The 23958-nt window shown below is 38.5% G+C and overlaps 1 protein-coding gene across 2 annotated transcripts in view; it reads left to right on the forward strand.

Annotated features, from left to right (window-relative positions):
* Positions 1–23226, forward strand: part of ARSJ (arylsulfatase family member J) — a 44012-nt gene extending 20786 nt beyond the window's left edge. For both annotated transcript variants that reach the window (XM_061443342.1, XM_061443350.1), the window contains exon 2: positions 20303–23226. In XM_061443342.1, coding sequence (XP_061299326.1) covers positions 20303–21698 — 1396 coding nt within the window. In that variant the 3' untranslated portion in view covers positions 21699–23226. The remainder of the gene's footprint in view (positions 1–20302) is intronic.
* Positions 23227–23958: the final 732 nt, after the last annotated feature.

The raw sequence follows: 23958 nt of genomic DNA on the forward strand, positions 1-23958 counted from the left end.
TCAGTCTTACAGCTTTGTACCTCCATAGCTGCTCCTCTCAAAGGATTTCAGACAGCTTTAGAGACATTAACAAGGCTGGCATCACAACGCTGACAGAGGAGGAGGACTGAATTATTATTCTGGTTTGATAAAATGAAGAGCCGTGATGGGCAAATTCATTTCAGCTTAGCGATGTGGTATAACATACTTTTGCCTTGCTCAGACATGTCCCCTTTCCAAAGTCAGAGGTTACTGCCCAGGTGCTGGGGGGAGAAAAAGGGAATGTAATTTTGGCTTTGCCAACTTGGACCACAGTGGGGGGTCTTAAACTATCACGGAAACTAGGTTTCTGCTAGCACCGGGCAAATTTTCTCTGGGGTAGGCAACTTCTCAGAGAGGGTAGGCAGAATGAGATCTCAAGAGTATGCCACTATTTATTAAAGAGTCGAGAGTCCTATGTACTTTGTCCTACATCTCAAGGGAAGTTTCAGACAGATCAGGAGGGAGATTCCACCTTTCCTGCCACCATACTTTGCTTCTTTAGATGACAGTTTACTTTAGCATGGAAACAGCAATGTGTAGGGGTAGTGTTTAATTCTTTTGGATTCTTTTCTAGAAAATAAATGATCTGCAGGTAATAAAAGGCCATTAAATGTTTTTTAAGCAAGAGCGGAAAACATGGCCATAATTGGGAGGAATTTTGAAGTAGGAGTTGAGAAGTGGAATTTTGTAAGCACATTCCTGAAGGAGCAAGTGGGAGAAACCATTCTGTCTGGTAAAAGCATGAAGTAATGTATTTGCATTTTAGGGTTTTATTAAAAGGCATAGTATGCTCTGCATGATTCCACTTGTTCAGCAAGCCACCGTAAATCTGTCTTTTCCATTTATAGTCTAATTAAGAGCTCCATAATAGTCACGTACTTGAAATTTGTAACATTGAGATTGTTTTATGTTTTCTGTTTCAGTAACACACCTTGGAAACTGCAGATTTGAGGAAAGAGAATTTTCTTTGAAATTTTTCCTATCCCAAGAGGAGATAGCAAAAAAGAAAAATTGGTTTTTTTTTTTCAGCTAGAAAAGCAGAAGAAAACCAGGTAAATGAGCAAAATACAGTGCTTCTTACTTGGTCAGCTGCAGGATTTTGTTTCTTATCACCAGAATATCTGCAGCTATACTAGAGGATGTGTAAATGTCTGAGTTGTGCCTTCCTCAATCAAGCTACTGTTTTGCAATTTCTGTCTCTGTCATAGTAGAGCTAGAGGAATTTTTCTCTTTTTTGAGAAACTCCTGTGATTTGAAAAGTGTTCCACCATGTAGTGATACACAAGACAAAGAGAAAAACAAGAGTTTCAGGTGATGGTGGGCTTTTGTGGTTTGGATTTTTTGGTTTGGGTGGTTTTTTTTCAGAAGACATAATGAACTCTTAACTTCTAACACTAAAAAAACTGGTTTTGAGACTGTGATCAGAATCAGGAACCTGAATGCAGGAACTTGACCCTGTCTGTCTGATATCCCTTGTAAGTGATATCCCTGTGGCTGTCAGAAAAATCAGTCCATTGCACCATTAAAACTGCTGGACTGTTCTTGGCCTCAGAGGCTGTGTCTTTAGGGCAGTAGTCAGTGTTCTCTCCTGCCATGTAGCTTGAGACTCTATTCAGGGAACATAGTAAAAAGAGCAACTGATAGAAGTGTGAGCTTTTTCAGATCTCAAGCCACAGTGCTAATGAGAAAGGCTTACATGTCTGTCACTTCTAAGACATTTCCAGTTTAAACTTTTGGTAGTATGGTTTTCACTTGAAGGAAGTTGGGCTTTGACTGGATTTTTCTAATGCTTTTTTTTTTTTTTAATGGAAATATTATTTCACCAGAAAGATGGCCAGATTTAATTACTCCTGACTTTCCAAAAGTGATTTTGGTGTGCTGGACAAGTCTAACATGCAGTGGAAAAATATAGCAACCTGACTATCCAGCCTGACTGTGTACTGATACACTGAGATACGGGAAACCTGTAGAGGATGCACTTAATTCCTGAAACCTTGCAGGGAGCTAAGTAGTTGAACTTGGGCAAAGCAGTGACATTCATGCAGGGGAAAACCCTGTACACCAGCACAGAAGGCAGTATCAGAACTTCCTGAAAGTGAATCTGTGAGGCTTATATTAGTTTCGTCTCAGTGACACAGTAAGTCTTTTATTCCAGCACATAAATTCCTTAAATGTAGCTGATGCAAAGGATATTTTTAGGCTCAGAAGAAGTAGTGATGAGAGATTTTTCTGGAACAAATAAAATAAAAAGGTTAGTTCATAAGCAAATGCTTTAAATCATGATTAATTTTGAGTTAGACTGAGGAAGAGTTGGAACAGCAATTTCAGATCTTGTACAGGGAATGCTGGTAATCTCAGAAGAAAATCAGTTATTTCTTGTCAAACCAATCATACTAGCTTAGATTCCAGAATTGCAATTGACTGTAATTTCAAGCATAAGGTTTTCCCTCTATTCCACAGGAATGAGAATGAAGGCAGATGGGAAAAAGTGGAGGGGAAAAAAAAAATAAACCCACTTTTTCTAAACTGGAAAAGTTTGGAAGAATCTAGAAAGTTTCATTAATGCAGATCTATTTAGCTGTGTTGAACCGGGATACTCTGATGTCCTGTATAAAATGCCTTGCATTAGATATTCATTTTTCCATAATACTGCAAAACCTTGTGCACTGTATGAAGCCCTGAATGTTAGCCTAGAATAGCATTAGAATATCCTGTGTTTCACTGTCACCTCTAATACCAGATATGCAATAAGATATGTAGACACATATTTTCATTTTTCTGGTAGAAATGAGGATTTACATTAATCCACACTGAAAGAGAATATATTCTTCCCTCATTACTCTTTTATTTATATCTTTGGGAGTGGCGAACTTCAGGTATTAAAGAATTAATTAAAAGCTCTTTGAGCTTTACTGCTTCTAATATCAGAATACAATTGTCTCCATGCAACCTTGATATTAACATTAAGTAAAAAATTATTATGCTTTGAGTTGACGTGTAGCATAGGCAACAAACAGGATTACTGTTGTGGGGTTTTTTGGGGTTTGTTTTTTTTTTTTTTTTGACAGACAAGGGTAATGAATTTCTCATAGCATATGAGATACAATTTCAAAGAGACAAATGAATCAGTCAGTGGGTCAGAGAAACCCAGTTCACAAAATATTTATGTACTGTTATGAAAATAAAGGGGAAAGGGAGCTTGTGTAACATACCGGAGAACTGAAGAACCAGGAGAAAACTTGCTTTCATATCCCACAGCTGAACCTAACTTACATATTTCAAGGGAAAGTGTGTCCAGCCATGGTTTCTCTGCAGCTGACCCAGCGTTTATGCCATTTCCAAGTATAATAATTCTCTTCTCTGCTATTCTGTTGTTCCTAGACTGATGCATCATTTCCAAGCTATGCTCCTTGTGACCAAATGCACAAAACTAGTTTGCCACAAGAACTTTTTTTTTCCTGCTTAATTCAGTCTTCAAATGGAAAAGAGGCAGGAGGGAAGTAACATCACAAAATTTATTGGATGGTTTAAACTAAAAAAAAACCACCCAAAAACCTCCCCCAGCCCCACAAAGAAGAAAAAATATCTTAATTTTCAGGCAGTGAAAGCCTGAGAAGTAATTCTGTTTTCTGTTAGCTATCTCATAGTGTACTTTACATTTTTATTACATACCATCTCCTCTAGATTAGATGCGTTTCAAATTTCTTTGGATTTTAGATACGTAGCTATCTGTTTTTTAAAATACTGCACTTAAAACAATACCTGAAACTGGCTTTATGTCTAAAATAGTATGTACTTAAAGTAGTGAAAGAAAGTGGGCAAAAAGTAATGTAAGGCTTCATTTAAAGTTTTGGGTAATGTTAATATCTGGATCCAGCCTTAATGAAGCAACTATTTTCTACTTTAATTCTAATGTGGTTTCTGTGGATTGATCTTCTCTTTCTCTTGCCCTTCCCTATCTCTTTCTCTCTCTGTCTCTTTTCTTCCTAATTTGGAGCAGCCATTGACCATTCTTATCAGGAGAGATTGCTGCAGTTTCCCCAAATGACCATCACTACGGCTCACCTCTCGGTTAAATAAATTATATCAGAAAGATAGAAGAAGCTTCATTTTCCCAAATCAGAGCCAAAATGCATGTTTAACCCAGGTTTTTAGCTTGCATTTCTTGGCAACCCTTCTTGCATTTTGATTTTGAACACACATGTATAAGCCTGGTTTTGAAAAGCAGATGCGTGATTTTAAAACAAATAAAAGTAAAGAAGTGGGTCCTGCAATTTATAGAGCACTACTCATTAAAAGCTTGGCATCAGATGAACTGCTGAGGGATTTTACAGTCATGGACCCAGATTACCAGAATTCAAAATGCATGATGTGCTGAATATTGAACAAGTCAACTGAGTCAGTTGGTGAAGAACTGGTGCATTTAGGCAGCATGGTTAACTTGCAGGGGCACATTTGGAGAACAAGTTGAAAATGTGTTTTATACTGTGCATCCACTCTTGTGAGAAACCTGGTTAATAGATCCTTGATAAGCCCATTGCTCTCAGACAGTATTTGCAGTTGGCAATGACTTACTAAGCTCCAGTTGTACGTAAGGAAATGCACTACAAGGAGTGTCAGGTTTGGTGAATGTAGATGAATTCTGTACATTAAATGAAAATTGTCAAGACAATCAGTTAGTGTCATGCATCCAACTATGTTCTTGCTTTTCTAACCTTCCCTTGAGTGAGGCTGCCTGTTTAGGAGTTCTCATGTTTTCCATTTCTGGGGCACTGAACCTAATTGTGGACTTTTCTTATGTCATTGTGGAGCCCCACGCTGACCTTGGATGACCAGGGCTCTTTCTACAGTTATGTCTTTAGTGCTGGGTTATTTCTGTGAGATGTTTCATTTTTCCCTATCTTGGAGTGCCTGTATTTCAAATAGGGATGTTGATTTATCTGTTTTGTGGGATGCTTTGAGACTGCAAAGCTGTGTACATTATATATTGTTAGAACTAATAGGAAAAAGTAGATAAGAATTTTTTACTGAGTTAGCTGACAGGCTCCCTGAAGGGTTTATAGCTTTGTTTGGGCTGCTTCCCTCCTATGTGACCCAGCAGAGCTACACAGGGAAGACAGATCTGCTTAGTCAATGGGAAAGCCTCTACAAACAAAACTGAACAGATGTGATGTTCTGATATTTAGCAGTTTTATTAACATCTTCACATTCTCCCAACTGAAGATAGCTCTGTGATATTGTCACGACTCATCAGCTCTGTGTGGTATTGTACAGTTGTAATACAGGCAATACTATACAATGTCAGCAAATTACTGTGTGTGCCTTCAGTTGTGCTGATCTTCTCCTCCTTTAACTCTTTTGCTCCTGAGGAGGAAAGAAATACTTTGTCTTCTTATTCATGACACATATGAAGCGTGCCTGATTCTTCTTTTTTCTCCTCCCCTCTTTTCCCTTTACAATCTCCACAATTCCCATATTCCTCTCCTCATATAGAGATGAATGTTCAAAATAACAATAACAGACTCTCAGGGATGATTCTTCGCTTCTTTGGCATTAATGCATTTTTGTTAATTTTGACATTATTGCCAGGATTATTAACCACTGAAATCCATAATTTCACAACCGTGAAAGAACACAAGTGATTTGGGAGCCACACGTCATTTGCCATGGATTGAGCACTGTTCCACATAGTTAATAGCACTTGAAAAGGAGTGATGGCTTGCGGTCTTCCTGTCAACTTTTTCACCAAGTGCCTAGCTCCACAAAGGTCAAAGAGAAATGTGTAGGAGTCGCTTTGCTGTGGAGATGGTAATTTTGATTTGCAACCTCTGAGAAAACAGAGTAGTATGCACTTTTAATTACACGAGATACAGTTCTACTGGGGTAATAAGATTACAAGTCAAAATGGAGAACAATTTACTGATCTCCTTTATTAAAATGTTTTAGACAGCGAACATATTTTCTCCTAATAAAAAAGCTGCCATGCTACTCTAAGAGTCCTAGATGTCATTTTAGATGTCCCCATGAACATACCAGTATTCAGAAGTTTCCACCCACCTTAACAACTTCAGTTGCCTTGGCTGGAGTGAAAGGGTTACAGAAAGGTCTTGAAGGACCAGATGTTTTTAAAAGAAGCTTAATAATGCAGATTCGGAATCAGTGTTTTGGGGTGTTTTTTTTTTAATTGCTGTAACTTGTATTGATTTCATGGAGATCTAGGGAGGTCTTTACGAATCCCATTAGGCACCTATTTGTGTCTTTAGCTATAAAAACATTTATAGACCAGTTTGTAAAATTCTTGTGATGCTGCAAAGACTGGAAGTACACTGAATCATCAGTTCAAGAACAGGCAGTTGTTTAAATCTACCCCAGTCATGAAAGCTCTTTTACCTCCAAGGAGTTGAAGCAGGAGTGGACGGTCTTTTGTTACAAAGCGATCTTCCTGAGTCAGAGCTCTATAGCTATTTAATCAAACAAAACCACTTTGAGAAATGCTAAATGTGTTTCCCTTTCTCCTTAGCAACTAATGTTTATTTCTTATGGCTCCAAAATAAACCTTTGAAAAAGTAAATGCCTCACAGTATAAAAGATCACAATTTAAATTATTTCAGGTTTTCTTAATTGTTTTTAATTTCCAGTGTTATGTTGATTTTGTCTTTCAGCTCTTAGTTGTGGTAATTTATGGGCTATGACAATACATGCAACCAATTAGTAACACAACACCATAATTTATGCTTATTCTTTCTGTATAATGTGCAGGGATGGGATGTAGTGAACTCCAGAAAAAGAACAGCATACAGCTGAACAAGAGAAATATGAATATATGAGCAGCTCTTGGATTGACTGTAGATCAGAATGGTTACTATCAAGTGTCAGGCTGGTAGTGACCCATCTGGGTGCCTTACAGAGTATGGAAAGGGCAGATAGGTCCAAAGTACCAAAGCAAGAGGTCTGAACAAGGGCCCTGTGAACTCAGTGAAAACTTCTCCCTTAGTTTTGATGTCTGAATCAGGCTGATAACCCCATCCACCTCTTCCAAGTCACTCTTTGCCTTGAAGTTCTTTCATAGCATAGTAGAGATTATAATACATATAGAATAGTATACCTCCTGCCTCAGTGTGTGTGACCTACATTTGCAAGAGGCATCTGCCTTTAAATCACTTACTACAGGGTATATGATGCTAATACCACTCTGTTAAACACCCTTTCGGGTAAGGGGAGGGGGGGAAGCCCTAAGAAGGCAAGTGTACAGCGTTGATGGCATCACTACATAGATTACATGGATGTACTTAGGATTTAATTGTTTAAGATATTGAATGCCAAAACTTTGTGTGAGTCGAATTTACACCTCCCTTATGCTTATGCAACTCACTCCATTACATGAGTCATTCTGTGGTAATTTGTCTGGGATCAGAATCACCTACTAACATCTTAAATAAGGCACAGTTTCATTATATATTAACATTTTATAGTCTCGTTTTAGACATAATTGCTATATATGTAAGAGAGATCACTTCTAGATTTTAGTTGGACTAACAATCATTAGGCAGCTGTTTCCATTCCATCCCCAGGGCTATTATACTGTGGCCCTAGTTTCTGTTTTGAACACTTCTGCAGTGCAAACAGCAAAGCAGGATGTGACTGAGGAGCAGTGTAAATGAGAAATTACCTTGAGGATAAGAGGGTGCAGCAGTGACATCCAGGATAACATTACTTGTTTGGCTAAGCCAGATTTAGGAGGCAAATAAAGAACCATTTATCCAAATCACTTCATTATTCAGTCGCATGAAGGGCTGGAAACAGACATGCTAATAACCTCCATCCCTTATTAACTCTAGTTTGTTCTTTTCCATCGCATCAGGGACTGAAGGAAAGGGGAAAATGCGGCAAAATGGTGGGAGGGGGCTTCGTAGTGCTTCCTACCCTGGTATCTTGCAACTATCAAATGTGTGGGCTGCTTTTAGTCACCAAAAAAGAGAGCTTTCTGATTCACTGCATTCCTGCTCCACATAGCAGCCTTACACTTTTCCTAGCCTTTGCCTAATTTGAACTGGGTGCAGAGAATCCATTGAGTTCTCCAGGAGAAAAGAGCCCTATGAAGTACCAAGCTCCTGGCTCACCATGATCAGAGGCAGCTGTGGGGGGTTTTGCTATTTGCTCCTCTTAAAAGGGACAGGTTGCAGTGACCTGGGCACAGTACCTGCTGAACTGTTGTTACTTTTGAGTTCCAACATATGGAGCTTTTAAGAGAGAAACTGATGGCCACTACGTTTAAGGATATGTGGGAAAGGAGTTCAAATTGTCTTCATACTTTTATTGCTTCACAGAAATTTGAAAATCCCTAAAGGAAGAAAAGCATCATGCTCTGACTACAGATGTTTTACTTTCTTTTTTATGCCATATTGTACAGTATGTAATACCCCTGACGTGTTAGTTAAAAATTGTCATAAATGACTGACAGCCCTGAAACACTGCTCCCTACTCCTTCCTTTGCTACAAAAGCACACCTACATCTACGTCCACGGCAGCAAAAGCATCTCATTTCCTTGTTAAATCTCCCCTATGAATAAACAGAGATGTTTTATTTCCCCATGTTGTCAATCAGGAACCTTTTGTCTGGGACACAGGTTGATAAAATAGTTCATTATCTTAATCCATAACTTCTTTGGGAACTGCACACCATGCCTTCAACACCAGCCATTGATCAAAAATGGATTTGCATGTTGTGGTAAGTTCTAAAAAATGGATTTTAATATGGTATATTTCAAATGAATTGGGAAGTAGAAAAGAAAATTCAGTAGTGCTATCAACAGTCAGAATTTAGTGAGGAAAGAGGATCTAGTTCAGTAGCCAGCAATATGTGACAAAATTCATACATAACTGCTGGTAATCATTGTAAATAAGCAGATAATTTCAAATAAGTAGATGCCTCTACGTGCTGTATTTTAATAAATCCAGTTACAAAGTGGTTTTAGCATTATGGTGAGGCTCCTTTGCATCATGCCAATGTTTTTTATCAGCAGACTTAAAAAACCCATTTTGAGCATTAGTTGTGTTGTACAACAGACATAGTACCATCCCTTGCTTAAAGGAGAAACACAAAAGACTAAAAAACTAATATGAAAGTGTCAGAAGGACAAAAGAACTAGAGGTCAGCTGAAGTGCTCAGGCTAAAAACTATGCAGAACCCAGAAGAAAGTGTGTCTCTTGGCTCCTAGCCCTCTCTTTCAAGTCAAGGTTATTACTTTTGCTAGTCATTCAGTGCCACTGCTATTGCCAGTAAATGTCAACCCAGAAAACTATCTGTGGTGTTGAAAAGTCAAAATGTATTTTATTCTTCAATCTGGATAAAGCTGCTCTTGGTATCATCAGGTCTTTCCTGGGAAAATTACTCCAGTTCTAGCAGAATCTCTGGAGTGGCACAAAACAGGCTGTGGCTTGTGTCTGTACCAGGATACCTGTAGAGCCAACAGCGAAGGGCATGGTTATCTCACTGGTAGGAAAAACAAAAAAAATGGTAGTGTTAAAAATATTGAACAGGAGGTGTCTCGGCGGGCATTGCAGTCTTGTATAAAGCTTGAAGTTACGTTGCCAAAGTGGAGGAAGTGGATTGCGTGCCTCTCAGTTTCAGTTTTGAATCACAGTTTGTCATTTACTATGCAACTGATGTGTCAAGCAGTGCCAGTTACAAGTGTCTAGAAATGTGTAATTAAGCTTTAAACACGAATGCTCAGCTATATCATATTGCTCTAGGTGGATATCCTGATATGTTGAATTGATGTGTGATAAATGGAAGATAAAGGAAGAGATAATAATTTCCTTTTAATGTAAACATACAGGTTTTACAATAACATTATATGATAGGTTGCATTAAGTAGAACAAATAGAATAGCAAAGCTGAGATGAAGCAGAAATGATTATGCAAGAGTATTTCTTAATTAATTGTCATTCACAATGAATCTCTACACTGGAAAAGGGGTTTCCTGCATTAATCCAGGGACTTATACTGATGTTTTTATAACACAGAGCAAAAATTTATCTAAGAATATTCAGTTGAAACTGATGGAATTGATCCTTCTAATTAAGTAGCTACATACTGATTAAGGGGCCTAGAATCTCTTCTCTCTTTGTTGTAATAGGTGCTTTGAGACGGTTGAGCTTAAGACATATCATAGAGCAGGATAATAGGAATATTAAAAAATACTAAAGGGCCAATACCACTTGTTTAGCATACTCTCAGTAATTTAGCTCTAATTTTAAGTTACAGTCTTAAAGACTAATCTAAGATTTCAAAAGAAAATGGCTTATGATACACTTCAGTGCAATAAAGTGATGAAACTATGACATCCCTCAATGTCATGCTCAGAAATGGAATGTTTGGATTTGGATTTTGCAAGAAAGTATCTAAAGCACTTGAGATGTCTCTGAAGTGCCAAATAATACTGACTTTTCATCAGTGTCATAATGTTCTTTAGTTATAAATCAGTTCCCTGTCTCAAATGATATCATATAAAACCATATATGGTTATTGTTAACCTGGATTTTCCATCTTGTCATTTTGTCCTCAGTCATCCTTGCTGACAATTCAGGGTCACTATACAGCATTTTGCTTGATAAAGGCTCTAAGTACTGGACAGATGAATAATTCAAAAATAGTAATAAGTGGTCAAAATGGGTACTTTAATTAAAGTGTAAGGTAACAAAATAACTGTTTGGCTGCTACCTTAAGGACTGCTATCAAGTTTTTTTTATGAAAGATGTCTTCTTATGAAAGGTAACCATATAATGAATATATTTCACGTCTCTTAGGTGCATTCACTGAATAAATTCTTCTTATATAAAGATTTCAGCCTTGGGATTTTTAGCAGAATGCTTCAACAATATACAATGGAACCCTGTCTGTCAAAATGACTAGTTCAGGATGTTACTAGTATCTGAGATGCTATTCTCTCCAGCACAGCAGTGAACACACAGATTAAAATGAAGGCTGGTTTTACACACTGTCAATGCTCAGGAGTTACGTGCTGTAGCACAGAGAACAGCCTTCACAAACTGATATGTGCCGTGTCCCTTTTGTGACATGCTGATCCCACTCCAGCCTCATGCAGTGCTGCAGCAAGGGCTGCAGACCACTTTTTGAAGTACCTGAGGGGGAAGTTCTTCTTCATGCCAATTTATGGCTTTTAGGCTCCATTTATCTCATTTTCTTCTGTTTCTCTTTCTATAAAATTGACTGCAGCAGGACTAAAAAAATGACTTCTTTTAAAGACTTGTTTTTTCTTTGCTGTTTGCTTGCCTTAATGTCAGAGAAACACAGTGCTATTCTGTTTATGGGAGCTTTTCTTTTTGGAGTGTAGCTCTGGTATACTCAAGAACTCACAGCACTGCATTTCTTTCCTTGTAACATGTTGATTGGGTGTAATATCAGATGGGACTTATTTTTGCTGATAGCCCAGAATTTGCTGGCGTCAACTGGATTTGTGGTTGGCATGCAAAGTATTTAGTCAAATTGTTTTCTTCTCATGTCACTTCCATGTAAACAGGAAACCTAGAGTGCTGATTATGCAATCACACATTTTACTTCCCCATTTTTCTAAATGAGTAACATTCTGTGATAAAGTTGGAAATGTTGTTCTCTGTTTCTACAGCTGCAGCAAACAGGGAGCAAAGGAAACAATAGTTGCATATACACATGTGCATTCCAGCTGCTGCTGGCTCCCACTCCATTATCCTTTTTGCCCTCCCATTTGAGCAGAAAAATTATCTTAATGACAGGAAAAGTTAGAATCAGATATGCTGCCAGTTTAATAATGTTTTTAAAAATCAGAATTAGGGTTTGAAAAAATTAATTGCGGCTTAATTTGTGGGGTGATTTAAAGTTGAAGCTTCCGCTTGAGTTGCATTATATGATTTTTATTTTTCCCTGCACTAACCGCCCCTTGCAACCAGGGAGATTAACCCCAAGGAAATGCAGATAAAGATTTTCAGTTTCTTTTCTCTCCCAGCTTGGTTCCACACAACCTTTTTTTGCCTTTAAAACTGGCAGATCTAGAGACAACAGTTTCCTTCCTGCTGTTCACCAAGCTCTGCCTCGCTCCCACGGTGCATTAGCAGGAGTTGGGAAGATAAAAGAGAGAAGAGCTGGTCCATGTCCTTGTGATGCAAAATTGGTCAGAACATAGAGCCACAAACAACATTTTCCGCCTTGGTTCTCCAGCTTTTGAGCAGCAGGGTCCATCACAGCTTCTGAACCATCAAGCAGTTCCCTGAAAGTTCCTCTGCTTCTTGTTATGGTTAAATGTTTATTTTGTTAATGTAACCCTGAGTGGCATTTCTAAGTGCTGGGTGATAAAAATGTATTTGTAAGGGCATTATTTAAATGGCCACATGTCAGAGCTTGCATGAGATCTGAATTTCTAAATGATGTTGAGGTTGAATTAATGCATCAAAATCCAAATAGCATTTAATTAAACAAGGATACCTCAGCTCCTGGAGGTCCTCGGAAAAAGGTAAATGGAACAAAAAAGGTAACATTAATAATCCATGAATAAATCACTACTTAGGTTTTTTTCTTTTCCTGCAGTTGATGGAAGAGTCTTAGCTGACTTAACCCCCCCAAAAAAAAAGAAAAAAAAAAGAAAAAAACACAACCCACAAAACCAAAAAACTACCATCCCCCCCCCCAAAAAACTTGAACATAAATTCAGAAAGTAATTTCAGTTAGACTTTTTTTGTAAACACTTGGTTTAGAAATTGTTATTTTTCTGCCCTGATCTATAAGCATATAAAAATTCAAGGAATACAGCTGAAGATGAAATGAATGGGTATGTCTGCATGTGAAAACTTCAATTTTCTTTCATCTGGGCCAGCACAGTGAAGTCTGCAAAGGTTTGAAATTCACATTTAGTCTTTAATGTTGCACTTGCTTCTCTGATCCACCTACATTCATAACCTGCCTTTCCCCCAGTCAAATATGAAATCTATAAGCTAGGAAACAAAAATGGTTATATGATAGATTCACAGAGGGTTTTTTTTCTGTCATATGTTTAAGTTTGTCAGAAGACTTGAGCAGAGAAAACGCTCTCAGGGGCCTGTTCAGATTGACTGGGGATTCCCTGCGCATACACCTCCATTTCTTTTCCAAGAGAAGCTGTAAATCTAAGGCAATGACACACACCCTGGTCTCATCCCAGTGTGTGTTCAGCATTCAGTCAATTGAATAGCTGGGAGCCAGGACTCTGGGGACCAGAGGGATCATGCCAGTCTCTGAAAGTGGACAGTCTTTGCCTCCCTCAAATGTCTAAACAAAATCAAGCAGTGTTGGTCAGGCTGTGTGGCACAGTCATTTGCTTCAGCAGAGCTCGTCTGAACTCTCCAGCCTGTGAAGAACTGCCTGCAGGCTCTGGTAATAAATCTTTACTCCTCTTTTTTCTGCAAGGAGTTTTTCTCCTGGAAGTTATGCACCCACCATCTTAAGGAAGTGACTTCCTATCTATAGTACCATTTGCAAATAAATGTATCAGTAAAAGTATTTCACATCTAATTCAAATACTGCCGGGACAATCTGCAGAGAATCTTACCCACAATCTTAAGCAGGTAATAAAATAGGCAGCATAAGCCAATCCATGCTTTCTACCCTTAAATTATATTGGAAAAGGATATACTTTGTGACAGACCATGTTCTAATGCAGAAGGTGTTTCCTTCCCTCTTTAGTGTTGTTTGGATAAAGATCTGAATAAAAAATGGCTAAAATACCAGGACAAAATGCTGCACATATGACTGGAGAGTTCTTTCCATACCTACAGCATCACTCATGTGTGAGTGAGCACAAGCTTTGATTGCTTACTTTGGTCCTGTTTCAGCCAACTACCTGGCTGAAATCACATTCTTATTTAAACTGCATGTTAAACTGAGGCCTTAGCTGTAACTTTACTTTGGAACTAAGTGTCTGGAACTTAAGGCAGAAAAAAGGCACTTCCTCCCATGCAGCTGCATAGCTGCTATTCTTGAAAGACAAACTTTAACTTCTATAATATAGACTCAGGGCTCCTTAGGATTTTTTCTGAGAAGACTATATTGCATGAAAACCAAAACTTTCATGTTAACATTTAGGAAACACATCATGTGGACTACTACACCATTGCCACAGAATCATAGAATCATAGAATAGTTAGGGTTGGAAAGGACCTTAAAATCATCTAGTTCCAACCCCCTGCCATGGGCAGGGACATCTCACACTAAACCATGTTACCCAAGGCTCTGTTCAACCTGGCCTTGAACACGGCCAGGGATGGAGCATTCACAACTTCCCTGGGCAACCCATTCCAGTGCCGCACCATCCTCACAGTAAAGAACTTCTTCCTTATATCCAATCTAAACCTCCCCTGTTTAAGTTTTAACCTGTTACCCCTTGTCCTGTCACTACAGTCCCTAATGAAGAGTCCCTCACCAGCATCCCCATAGGCCCCCTTCAGATACTGGAAGGCTGCTATGAGGTGTCCACGCAGCCTTCTCTTCTCCAGGCTGAACAGCCCCAACTTTCTCAGCCTATCTTCATATGGGAGGTGCTCCAGTCCCCTGATCATCCTCGTGGCCCTTCTCTGGACTTGTTCCAACAGTTCCATGTCCTTTTTATTTTGAGGACACCAGAACTGCACACAATACTCCAGGTGAGGTCTCACAAGAGCAGAGTAGAGGGGCAGGATTACCTCCTATGGCCATAGACCATCAGTACTGAAGAAATGTGTTTAGAGTTTAGCTAACTTGGTCTTGTTTAGAAGAGAATCAAATTTGCTACCACAACAAATACTGAGATACCTGCTGCCTGCTTTTGCTCTCATGGGAGCATGGTAAGTGGAAATTAACAAAGGCAAGGCTTGTCATTTGAATCTAAGTCAGGAAAAGATTGAAAATAAAAAAGACATGAAAATTTAGAAAATATTTTGCTTATCAGTAAATTTACTCAGTGCAGACTGAGAGAGAAGCACTGTAGCTACAGGCTATGGCTGTCGTCATCAGTCTGAAGGGACGATGACTGCTTTGTAGCACTTCATGTTGGGCTGTGGTAAGCTTATCTGCATCTCATTTAAATCACCTTAGCTCTGTCCTATGCCTTAGTGGTTCCTGCATCAACCTGTCCCTTTTCCAGCTTCACTCCTTCATTTTAGTTTTTAAAATCTTAGCAGATTCCACATAAAACATTTAGATTTATGGCCAGTATTTCTGATCCAAATAATTTTTGTGTGAGTCTTTCATGTTGGTGTTGGTCTATGTCTGATCAGGAACCCTGCATCTCTCTGCCATGAGCTTTACCAACCTATTTGGAGGGCTAAAAGCAGAAGAGCCTCCAGTCAGCTCCTGCTTGCCTGACAAGCATCTTACAGAGCCCAAACCAACTTTGAGGTAAATGAGAGTAAACGTATCTCTTCAGAGTAATTAGCTTTTCCAAACTAAGGGTTTGTAGGCACCATACTAAAGCCTCAGTACCCTATAAAGCAGTCTTTATTATCTCTGTTTTCTCTTATGGATCATTGAGTCCAGCTTCTAATGATTTGATGGTGGCAATTGGGATATTTGGGATTGTTGGATTTTTCACCCCACTAACTGGGACCTCTGAGGACTCAAACCTCCAAGTGAAAAGTGTCACTGTTTCCTATATTCTTTACTCAACTGAAATAGCTATATTTCAAGCTGTTGTGTTTTACACAGTTTCAGGTAAGGTATCGAAGACTGTTCTTTAGCAGTCCCTTTAGCTTACTTTATTAACTGGTATTGTTGTATTTTAATATTTTTAACAAGGAGATGCATAATCGTCAGTAATGATCCCTTTAACTCATGTAACATGCATAACCTCAGTACTGTTGGTCTGTTTGCAACTCCTTTGGCAAATTATTATTGTTTTTTAAATTTAAAATAGTCTTTTCTAAATCCTCGGCTAGAGTTTAGTATTTTAAGAATTGATTATTTATTTTTTTACATATCCTGAACTCTGTAAGCATAATAAAAATACATTTTCCACATGTTCTACTAGAACTATGCTAGTAAAAGTTCCTGAAATCAGAAACCTCAAACTGTGCGTCTTTGTTAATCTTCAGTAAGCCTTGAAAGAATCTCAGTTTGAAGACAATTAATGCAGTATTTTAAAATTATGAAAGCTTAAAATCAGTGGTTTTGTACAGGCACATTACAAAATTAGAAACATCCCAGCCTCTTGCGCAGTGCAGAATCCACCCTGAAGTTAAGGGGGAAAATAACAGAAAACTCCTTAGGGGATTTTTTTTTTTTTTTAAGGAGAACCGTTTTGGCCTACGTATGTTTAAGACTTCATAAGCACCACAGGGATGTGGGGAATGCCAGGAGAATGTCTTCTACTACACAGAACTTCAATCTATCTTGTTCTCTGCTTCAGGGGAATAGTAGCGAAAATGTGTAAAGATTACTGTCATCAATCTGCTTCTGTACTTTGGTTTTCTCTCCAGATAAGAACTGGGAAACTTTAGCTTTACGAAGGACATCAGAAGGGGGAAATTAAGCCTCCAAATGTTAATGCATTCCTCAGCTCAGGTCAAATTGACTTTGGTGTACCCATGGTGATTTGCATCCACAAAGATTCTGGCATTTGAATGTGCATTTGACTTTTAACAACTTCATGGTCTCTGCACCTGGAGACTGAAAGTGGAATAATGTAACAGCCACTGTCTTAGCTTTGTACCTTTCTAGATCAAAACAGGAAGGGCAATCATACTGGAAAGCAGTATCGTGAGCTCAAACTTACGATAGAGGATTTATTTGTTTGTTCATTTTAAGAATTCTCTAAAATCTTTTTCTCAGCACACAAGAAGCAAAGGCCCTATTAAGTCATCAAGATACTCCCACTGGGAGCCTGTTGCTTTCAAGTTTCCACCACAAACAAGTAAACAAAGTGATGGAACAGTCAACTAGTATTGAACAGCTGAAACAATTATCAGTGATTTTACTGTAAAATCTGAACAGCATCCACACTAGTAAAATAGAAATAAAAAGAAATGTGCAAAGAAGAGCCATCCCCATGTAGTGAGCATAAATTAATTTTCAATATGCAAATGATTAGCTGAACTTTTCACATAAATTTTACTTCGTTCCTTGTTCTGTAAGTCCTGTATTTCTGGTAGATATATCTAATAGAAACAGCCACAATCTAGAAACTTGGAGAAGTAAGGAGTAAGAGAGGGTAGTACATGTGTATAAAGTATTCACTGGTCTTGAGCCCCTATACTTTGTACAGAATATTATCAGTGTATTACCTTTCTGTAAACGCCATCCATAAGTGTTGAAGTCCAAAATATGACATTAGGCTCTGTGGACTGTCAGCATTTGCTTATATTTAACTGGTTACTAGTGTTGTAATTACAGTGAATTCCAGACTATTCATGCTTATAACTTCCTTTCTGCATTTGGAATTAAATTCAACCAATTCATTCTAAAGAATTAGCTAATCTTGTGATGGAAAGCGATGAAATCTATAGAATGTATTTCACAGACATTTCATGGCAGTTAGTGAGCTCATAAGTTTATCTTCAAGAGAACTGCCCCCAAATCAGCATCTGCCTCTTATTTCCTTTGTGTTTTGCTTTTTTCAGTTTTTTTTTTCTCTTTCACAGTCTAAATACAGTTTCAAAACAGTAATCTTGAGACACTTTTCCTATTGTTATTAATTCCATTTAATTCCACATAATCACTGTCTTTCGGTCTCATTATTTTGTTTTCCCATGGATGGTCTGCAAGTCCTCTGAAAGCAAAAGACTTTCACTGAAAAAGCAATATTGGCACATAATGGATCAATTAGGAAGGCATGTGGCACAGCAGAGTGAACAGATCTTGACTGTTTTGTAATAGTGAAGAATATTCTGATAAATACAGGTTGATATTTCTTTGAAACATTTCTCCAGCTGGAATATTTTTACTTAAAATTGGTTATTTTGCAGATCCCTTTTTACACATCTGAATATCTATCTAGAATCTATTTGTGTACATAGATGTATATTAAGAAGCACAGCTAAGCCATAAATAACATACACCAACACATATGGGAAACACACCAAAGTCTTCTGCAAAAAGACAGCAGCAGGGACCTGACACAGGACTGCTCTGTGTGTGTTGTAACCAGCATACTGAGGGCACTGCTGAAATAAAATGCATTGCTGTATGCCAGGTATTTTCCTAAAAATATAATCTATAACTGAGGCTAACTCTTGATATTTTTTGGTACAGTATTTGTCAGATTAACAGTGTAGGAATTCCATTCTTGGCTAAATAATCGAAAAGCCCAAGGTGGGGAATCTGCCTGTTTATGAGCTCTTTATGAGAATTAACTTTTTATGAATATCATACTTTGTGTAGGCACTTTCAAGAGGCAAATTGGTTTTGCAGTGTGTTGCAAATTCTGTTGCCTGTTCCCCCCAGGCTTAGGTTCTTTGTCAAGGAGAAAGGTGGAAGGATCTCTATTGCAACAGCATCACTTTAGAGAATGCTGACTTCCAGCAAAATTGGCTTATCCAGGGAGAAACTGCCCAGTAGGGATTGGAGCTGATCTCAAGATAGAGGAGTCTGTCAGCATTTGGGAAAGCAAAAGCTGTTTACTAAAATAGCAAGGCGGGGACGGACGGACAAGGACTTCTTCAATGGGATCAAATAAGGGGAATTTACTGAAGGAGTTGAACAAGGCAGAGGAAAGAGAAGGGGAAGGAAATGAAATGTCTTGTGAACGTAGTTCCCTGAGGACTCTCAAAGATGGAGTGAACCGAAGTATGCGGCACTGCGATAGTCAGTGTAGTTTCCTTATTGAAGCTTACCTGTTCTAAAAGACAAGTCTTATACTTGAATCATGGGAAAGATGTGGGTATTTCTGTGTGCACGGTGGTTTGTTTTTTTTTTTCAAAAGGCAAGTGTAGATCCAGAATCCCTGAATTCTGAGGGTATGCTGTAACTACTGCAGTATCTCTTGTGTCAGCAACAATGTGTGATTTTGGGGACAACTGGATGTCAGGGCTCCAGGTCCTCAAGCTGGTACAGAAACAATGCTCTGAAAAAGTGCCAGAGAGACAAAGTAAAGCAGCAGTGCTGCAGTATATTTGGTACAGGCCAGCTTAAAGCAGAGGAGTGTGACACCCAAGGCTTCTGCAATAAATTAATTAGACTAGAGCTTCTGTTTCTGTGGAAATAAGTTCAAGAATAAAATGTGAGTTACACAATTATTACAGATAGGCAGGCATTAAAGACATCTCTGGTGCCTTCTAACATCTTGGCCAGGATGGCAGACTTTAAGTTATTTATGGGCAGCCAGAACCTAATGCTTTTAATTTTCTAGATAGCTCAGGAGGCCAGTCAGATTGGCAATACGAGCAGAATGTGTTACGAAGCCCCAACTCCTACTGCCACAAATGAATAAAAGAAGAGGTTTGGGAGAAGATTCACAGTGTTGGTGGACCTGGCTATTCTGTTCATACCTGAGAATTTAATCTCACTCTCAGGGAGAAATCTTCTTTGGTTTACAGGGTGCTGTTACACTTTAATTTTTAAAGTCAAACTCATTTAAATGGATTTGCCCTTGATTCTTGATACGTACTACTGCCCATGCTGCATTCATTTTCTAATCATATGGAGGCCATAGACTGTACTCCACTGCAGAATTTATTATCCTATCCTTTAAACATACTGCTGTTACATGCTCAAAATCCAGCATGTCTATATGCTGTAGATATGTTTACCATTACCAAATTATGAGGCAGTTGAAAAATTGTATTTATCCACAATGCAATTGTTCTGCTTTCTCGGGGTTTTATTATACGGAAGGGATACCATCAAGGTCTATGAGTTAGACCACTACCTTTAAAATAGTAGTGCCCAAATGATGGTTCCCAGGCAGCATATTGCCTCCGAGATCCTTTGATACTGGTCACAGTTACAAGGAAATGAAAACATTAAAAATGGGGCCAGCAGGGAGAGAAGTGTGTAATGCTTCTCTGTCATGTTTCCTGCTCAGTACTGTTGCCCACTGGCCAAAGGAGGTGAGAGAGCCATTCTTAAACATGCGTGAAGAGAAACAGCTACCAGTTTCCTGTTTCAGCAGGTCTAATAGTATGACTGTTAGTTTTTGACATATGCACTTCAAAATATTTCCAGAGAAAACTGATGCATGCATAGGAATATTTTCTGTTAGCTATGCATGGGTTTCCATGCATAAGGAGAGTCTGAGCATTTCTCCCCACCAAAACCTAATGCCTGTCTCCTGTCTTTCTCTAGGTACCAGATACACACCGGCCTTCAGCACTCCATTATACGTCCAAGCCAGCCCAACTGCTTACCTCTGGATAACATCACACTACCTCAGAAGCTGAAGGAGGTTGGTTATTCAACGCACATGGTTGGCAAATGGCACTTGGGATTTTATCGCAGAGAATGCATGCCCACGCAGAGAGGATTTGACACTTTCTTCGGCTCCCTTTTAGGCAGCGGCGACTATTACACCCACTTCAAATGTGACAGCCCTGGGATATGTGGCTATGACCTGTATGAGAATGACAATGCAGCTTGGGATCACGACAACGGCATCTACTCCACACAGATGTACACACAGAAAGTACAACAAATCTTGGCTTCTCATAACCCCAGGAAACCTATATTCCTCTATATTGCTTACCAAGCTGTTCATTCGCCTTTGCAGGCACCAGGCAAGTATTTTGAACATTATCGATCGATAAATAACATCAATAGGCGAAGATATGCTGCAATGCTGGCTTGTTTGGATGAAGCCATAAACAATGTAACCCTTGCTTTAAAGCAGCATGGCTACTATGAGAATAGCATTATCATATATTCTTCAGATAATGGTGGGCAGCCAATGGCTGGAGGAAGCAACTGGCCTCTCCGAGGAAGCAAAGGGACCTATTGGGAAGGAGGGATCCGCGCTGTTGGATTTGTCCATAGTCCCCTTCTGAAAAACAAAGGGTCTGTGTGTAAGGAGCTTGTGCACATCACAGACTGGTTCCCCACTTTGATCACTCTGGCAGAAGGGCAGATCGATGAAGATATCCAGCTGGATGGTTATGATATATGGGAAACCATTAGTGAAGGCAGACGTTCTCCACGGGTAGACATCCTGCACAACATTGACCCAATTTACACCAAAGCCAAAAATGGGTCCTGGGCAGCTGGCTATGGGATCTGGAACACTGCGATTCAGTCTGCCATCAGAGTGAATCATTGGAAACTACTGACAGGAAATCCAGGATACAGTGACTGGGTACCTCCACAGGCCTTCAGTAACGCAGGCCCCAATCGCTGGCACAACGAACGTGTTTCTTGGTCAGCTGGCAAAACAGTGTGGCTCTTCAACATCACTGCTGATCCCTATGAACGAGTGGATCTCTCCACAAGGTATCCAGATGTAGTGAAGCAGCTGCTGCGGAGGCTTTCACAGTTCAATAAGACAGCAGTTCCCGTTCGATACCCACCGAAGGACCCTCGGAGTAACCCGAAGCTGAATGGAGGAGTCTGGGGTCCGTGGTTTAAAGAGGATGAGAAGAAAAAGAAAGCTGATAAAAGTAAAGGTGTGAATAAGCAAAAGAAGAACAAGAAAAAAACAAATCAGAAAAAAGGACAGTCGTTACATTGCCGTTCACGTCTTGCTGGTGGATAGACTCTAAGCACGCTCTTTTGCCAAGTCCAAGTCAGCTTAGCCAAACTTCTTGAACTTCAGACAGAATATACTAGAAATGCTAGCTCTGGACTGTGGATGAAGGTTGTCATCTTTAATTTTGTTCTGTGATTTCACCAGCACAGGATATGTCAAAGCTTCGCCTTGAGTGTACGTAAGCATCTACATGACAAACTTTCTCCTCTACAGGATGAATGGTGCTTGCCCATCACTGCTAAATTCTAGATAACAGCAGCAGTAATATCTCATTTCTGTAAACTAATTTTTGATGGACAAATGGTGGTTTCTTGCCTAAATTAGTTGGAATATTTGGAGAGTATGGAGATGTTAGTGGCAGATGTTCTCAAATTTACAAGATGATTCATAGAGGGAAAGGGAAAACAAAACTTGAGAAACTCCGTGGGTCAGAAAGTGTTAAGTCACCAAGCCATGACCTTCTCTGATACAACAGCAAAAACCTAAAGCCACCAGAGTAACTTCTTGGAGGTGCTGGGCAGGGGGCCATGGCCATGATGGGAGGAAAGCTGCTTTGAATTAGACTTTGTCTTACATAAATCAGAAATATTTTTTAAATGTCCTAGATGTGCTAAGCTCCCCCCATTTGTAATAAAACAAGAAGGTTGTTATTCAACACATATGAAGAGCTAGCACATGCCAGATATAATTTATTATAGGCATAGAGAAAAACATATCACCAAAGTGAATGTAATATTTTAACACTTTAAGATAACTATACAGCAATATGTAAAAGACATTATTTATTTTACAGCACAGTACTTATTTCTCCTCCATTAAAACTGTAATTATGGGCTGATGCAAGGTACCCCTTGGGTGCTAGGGTTGTTCGTTTTTTTTTCCTTTGATTTTTAATTTTATTTCCACTCTGTTATTCAGAGATTTTATTTAACAGATCCATATCCTTAGAGTACTGTAAAAGAAAATACTGTATACACTGCTAGGATGAGAAAGGAGAATGATTCAGGTGCATCATTTCATTATGTATTTGTCTCCAATTATTTTGAATGTAACAAAATTATTATTTAATTTAGTAGTCTCATGAATATTATTCACTTTCTGTACAGAAGCTAGGCCATCTTCATGTTTGGGGGGAAATTCTACTTTAAACCTTTTATTTATGTATCTATTAAAATGGTTTAATTTTTATGGCATTCATAAAAGTAACCTGCCTCTTTTTTTTTGCATTAAATGCAGCAATTCTGTTCTTGTTTGTTTTAAATACTCATATTTTAAAAAACTTATTTTTAAAACTCAGCTTTTTATTACTATTATTTTTGGTTCAGGGATGATATTTTAGACCATTTCATTTCTGAAACAGAATTTCTTCTTCCAATATGTACATCATGTGAGACACAGTTCAAACTTTGCCCTTTTCCAAGGTGTCTGCCTAGATGATTAATGGCTGTACTGACTGCATATTCTTGGTGATCTGTGATAATTGATACAATGAATACACACATATAAGTTTCAAGATAAATTATGTTAAGTAAAATTGATGATTCATTTGTTCAACAGCTATAATATTTTGGTAAAATTTAAAATAAGGCTGCTTAAGACCTCTCACTTGACTCAGAAGTCACGTTTATATAAATGGATTAGAGCTGGAAAATTAAACATCCATAAAATCAGTGCACACTAAAATACGAATCATGTTGAATGCTCCAACATTGCATGACCTTTTTTAAAAAGAAACTAACTGCAGACATATACTGCCAAACCCTAGTAATTTGCATATTTTTCAGCTCTGAAACAGAATAAAGCTGTTATTAACAAAAACTTACAAACAACACTTGTCACATTTTAGAATTACATTTTGTAGTGAATATACTGGAGAGAACACAGAAATGGAATCCTGGAAGTTACCTATAAATTGTAATTATAAAAAGATGATGCGTATCTGCATCAGTGTTTAATATTCACTGTTATTTTTCATGCCGTATGGTCCTTAGGAGGAGTAATTAATTTTCTTAGAAATCTGTCTAGCTTTAAGATTCAGACTATTCAGTGAGTGATCGGGAACTCAAATGTTCTCTGATTTCTCAATTTTTTTTTTTTTAATGTACCATTGATGTCCTTGAAATATTAATAACTGTACTCCAAAATGTGGTATATAAAATTCATGTCTTTGAGAAAATACATGTCGGTTTTGTCTTGGAGGAAAAGTGAGACTTTTTAAGTTAGTCTGGATCAGATATCAAGGCATAGGTATATGTACAAATGGGAC

Source organism: Pezoporus flaviventris, unplaced genomic scaffold, assembly GCF_033815535.1.
Source record: "Pezoporus flaviventris isolate CSIRO_AGI_PZ_B2104156 unplaced genomic scaffold, CSIRO_AGI_Pfla_v1 ptg000002l, whole genome shotgun sequence".
Taxonomy (NCBI): domain Eukaryota; kingdom Metazoa; phylum Chordata; class Aves; order Psittaciformes; family Psittacidae; genus Pezoporus; species Pezoporus flaviventris.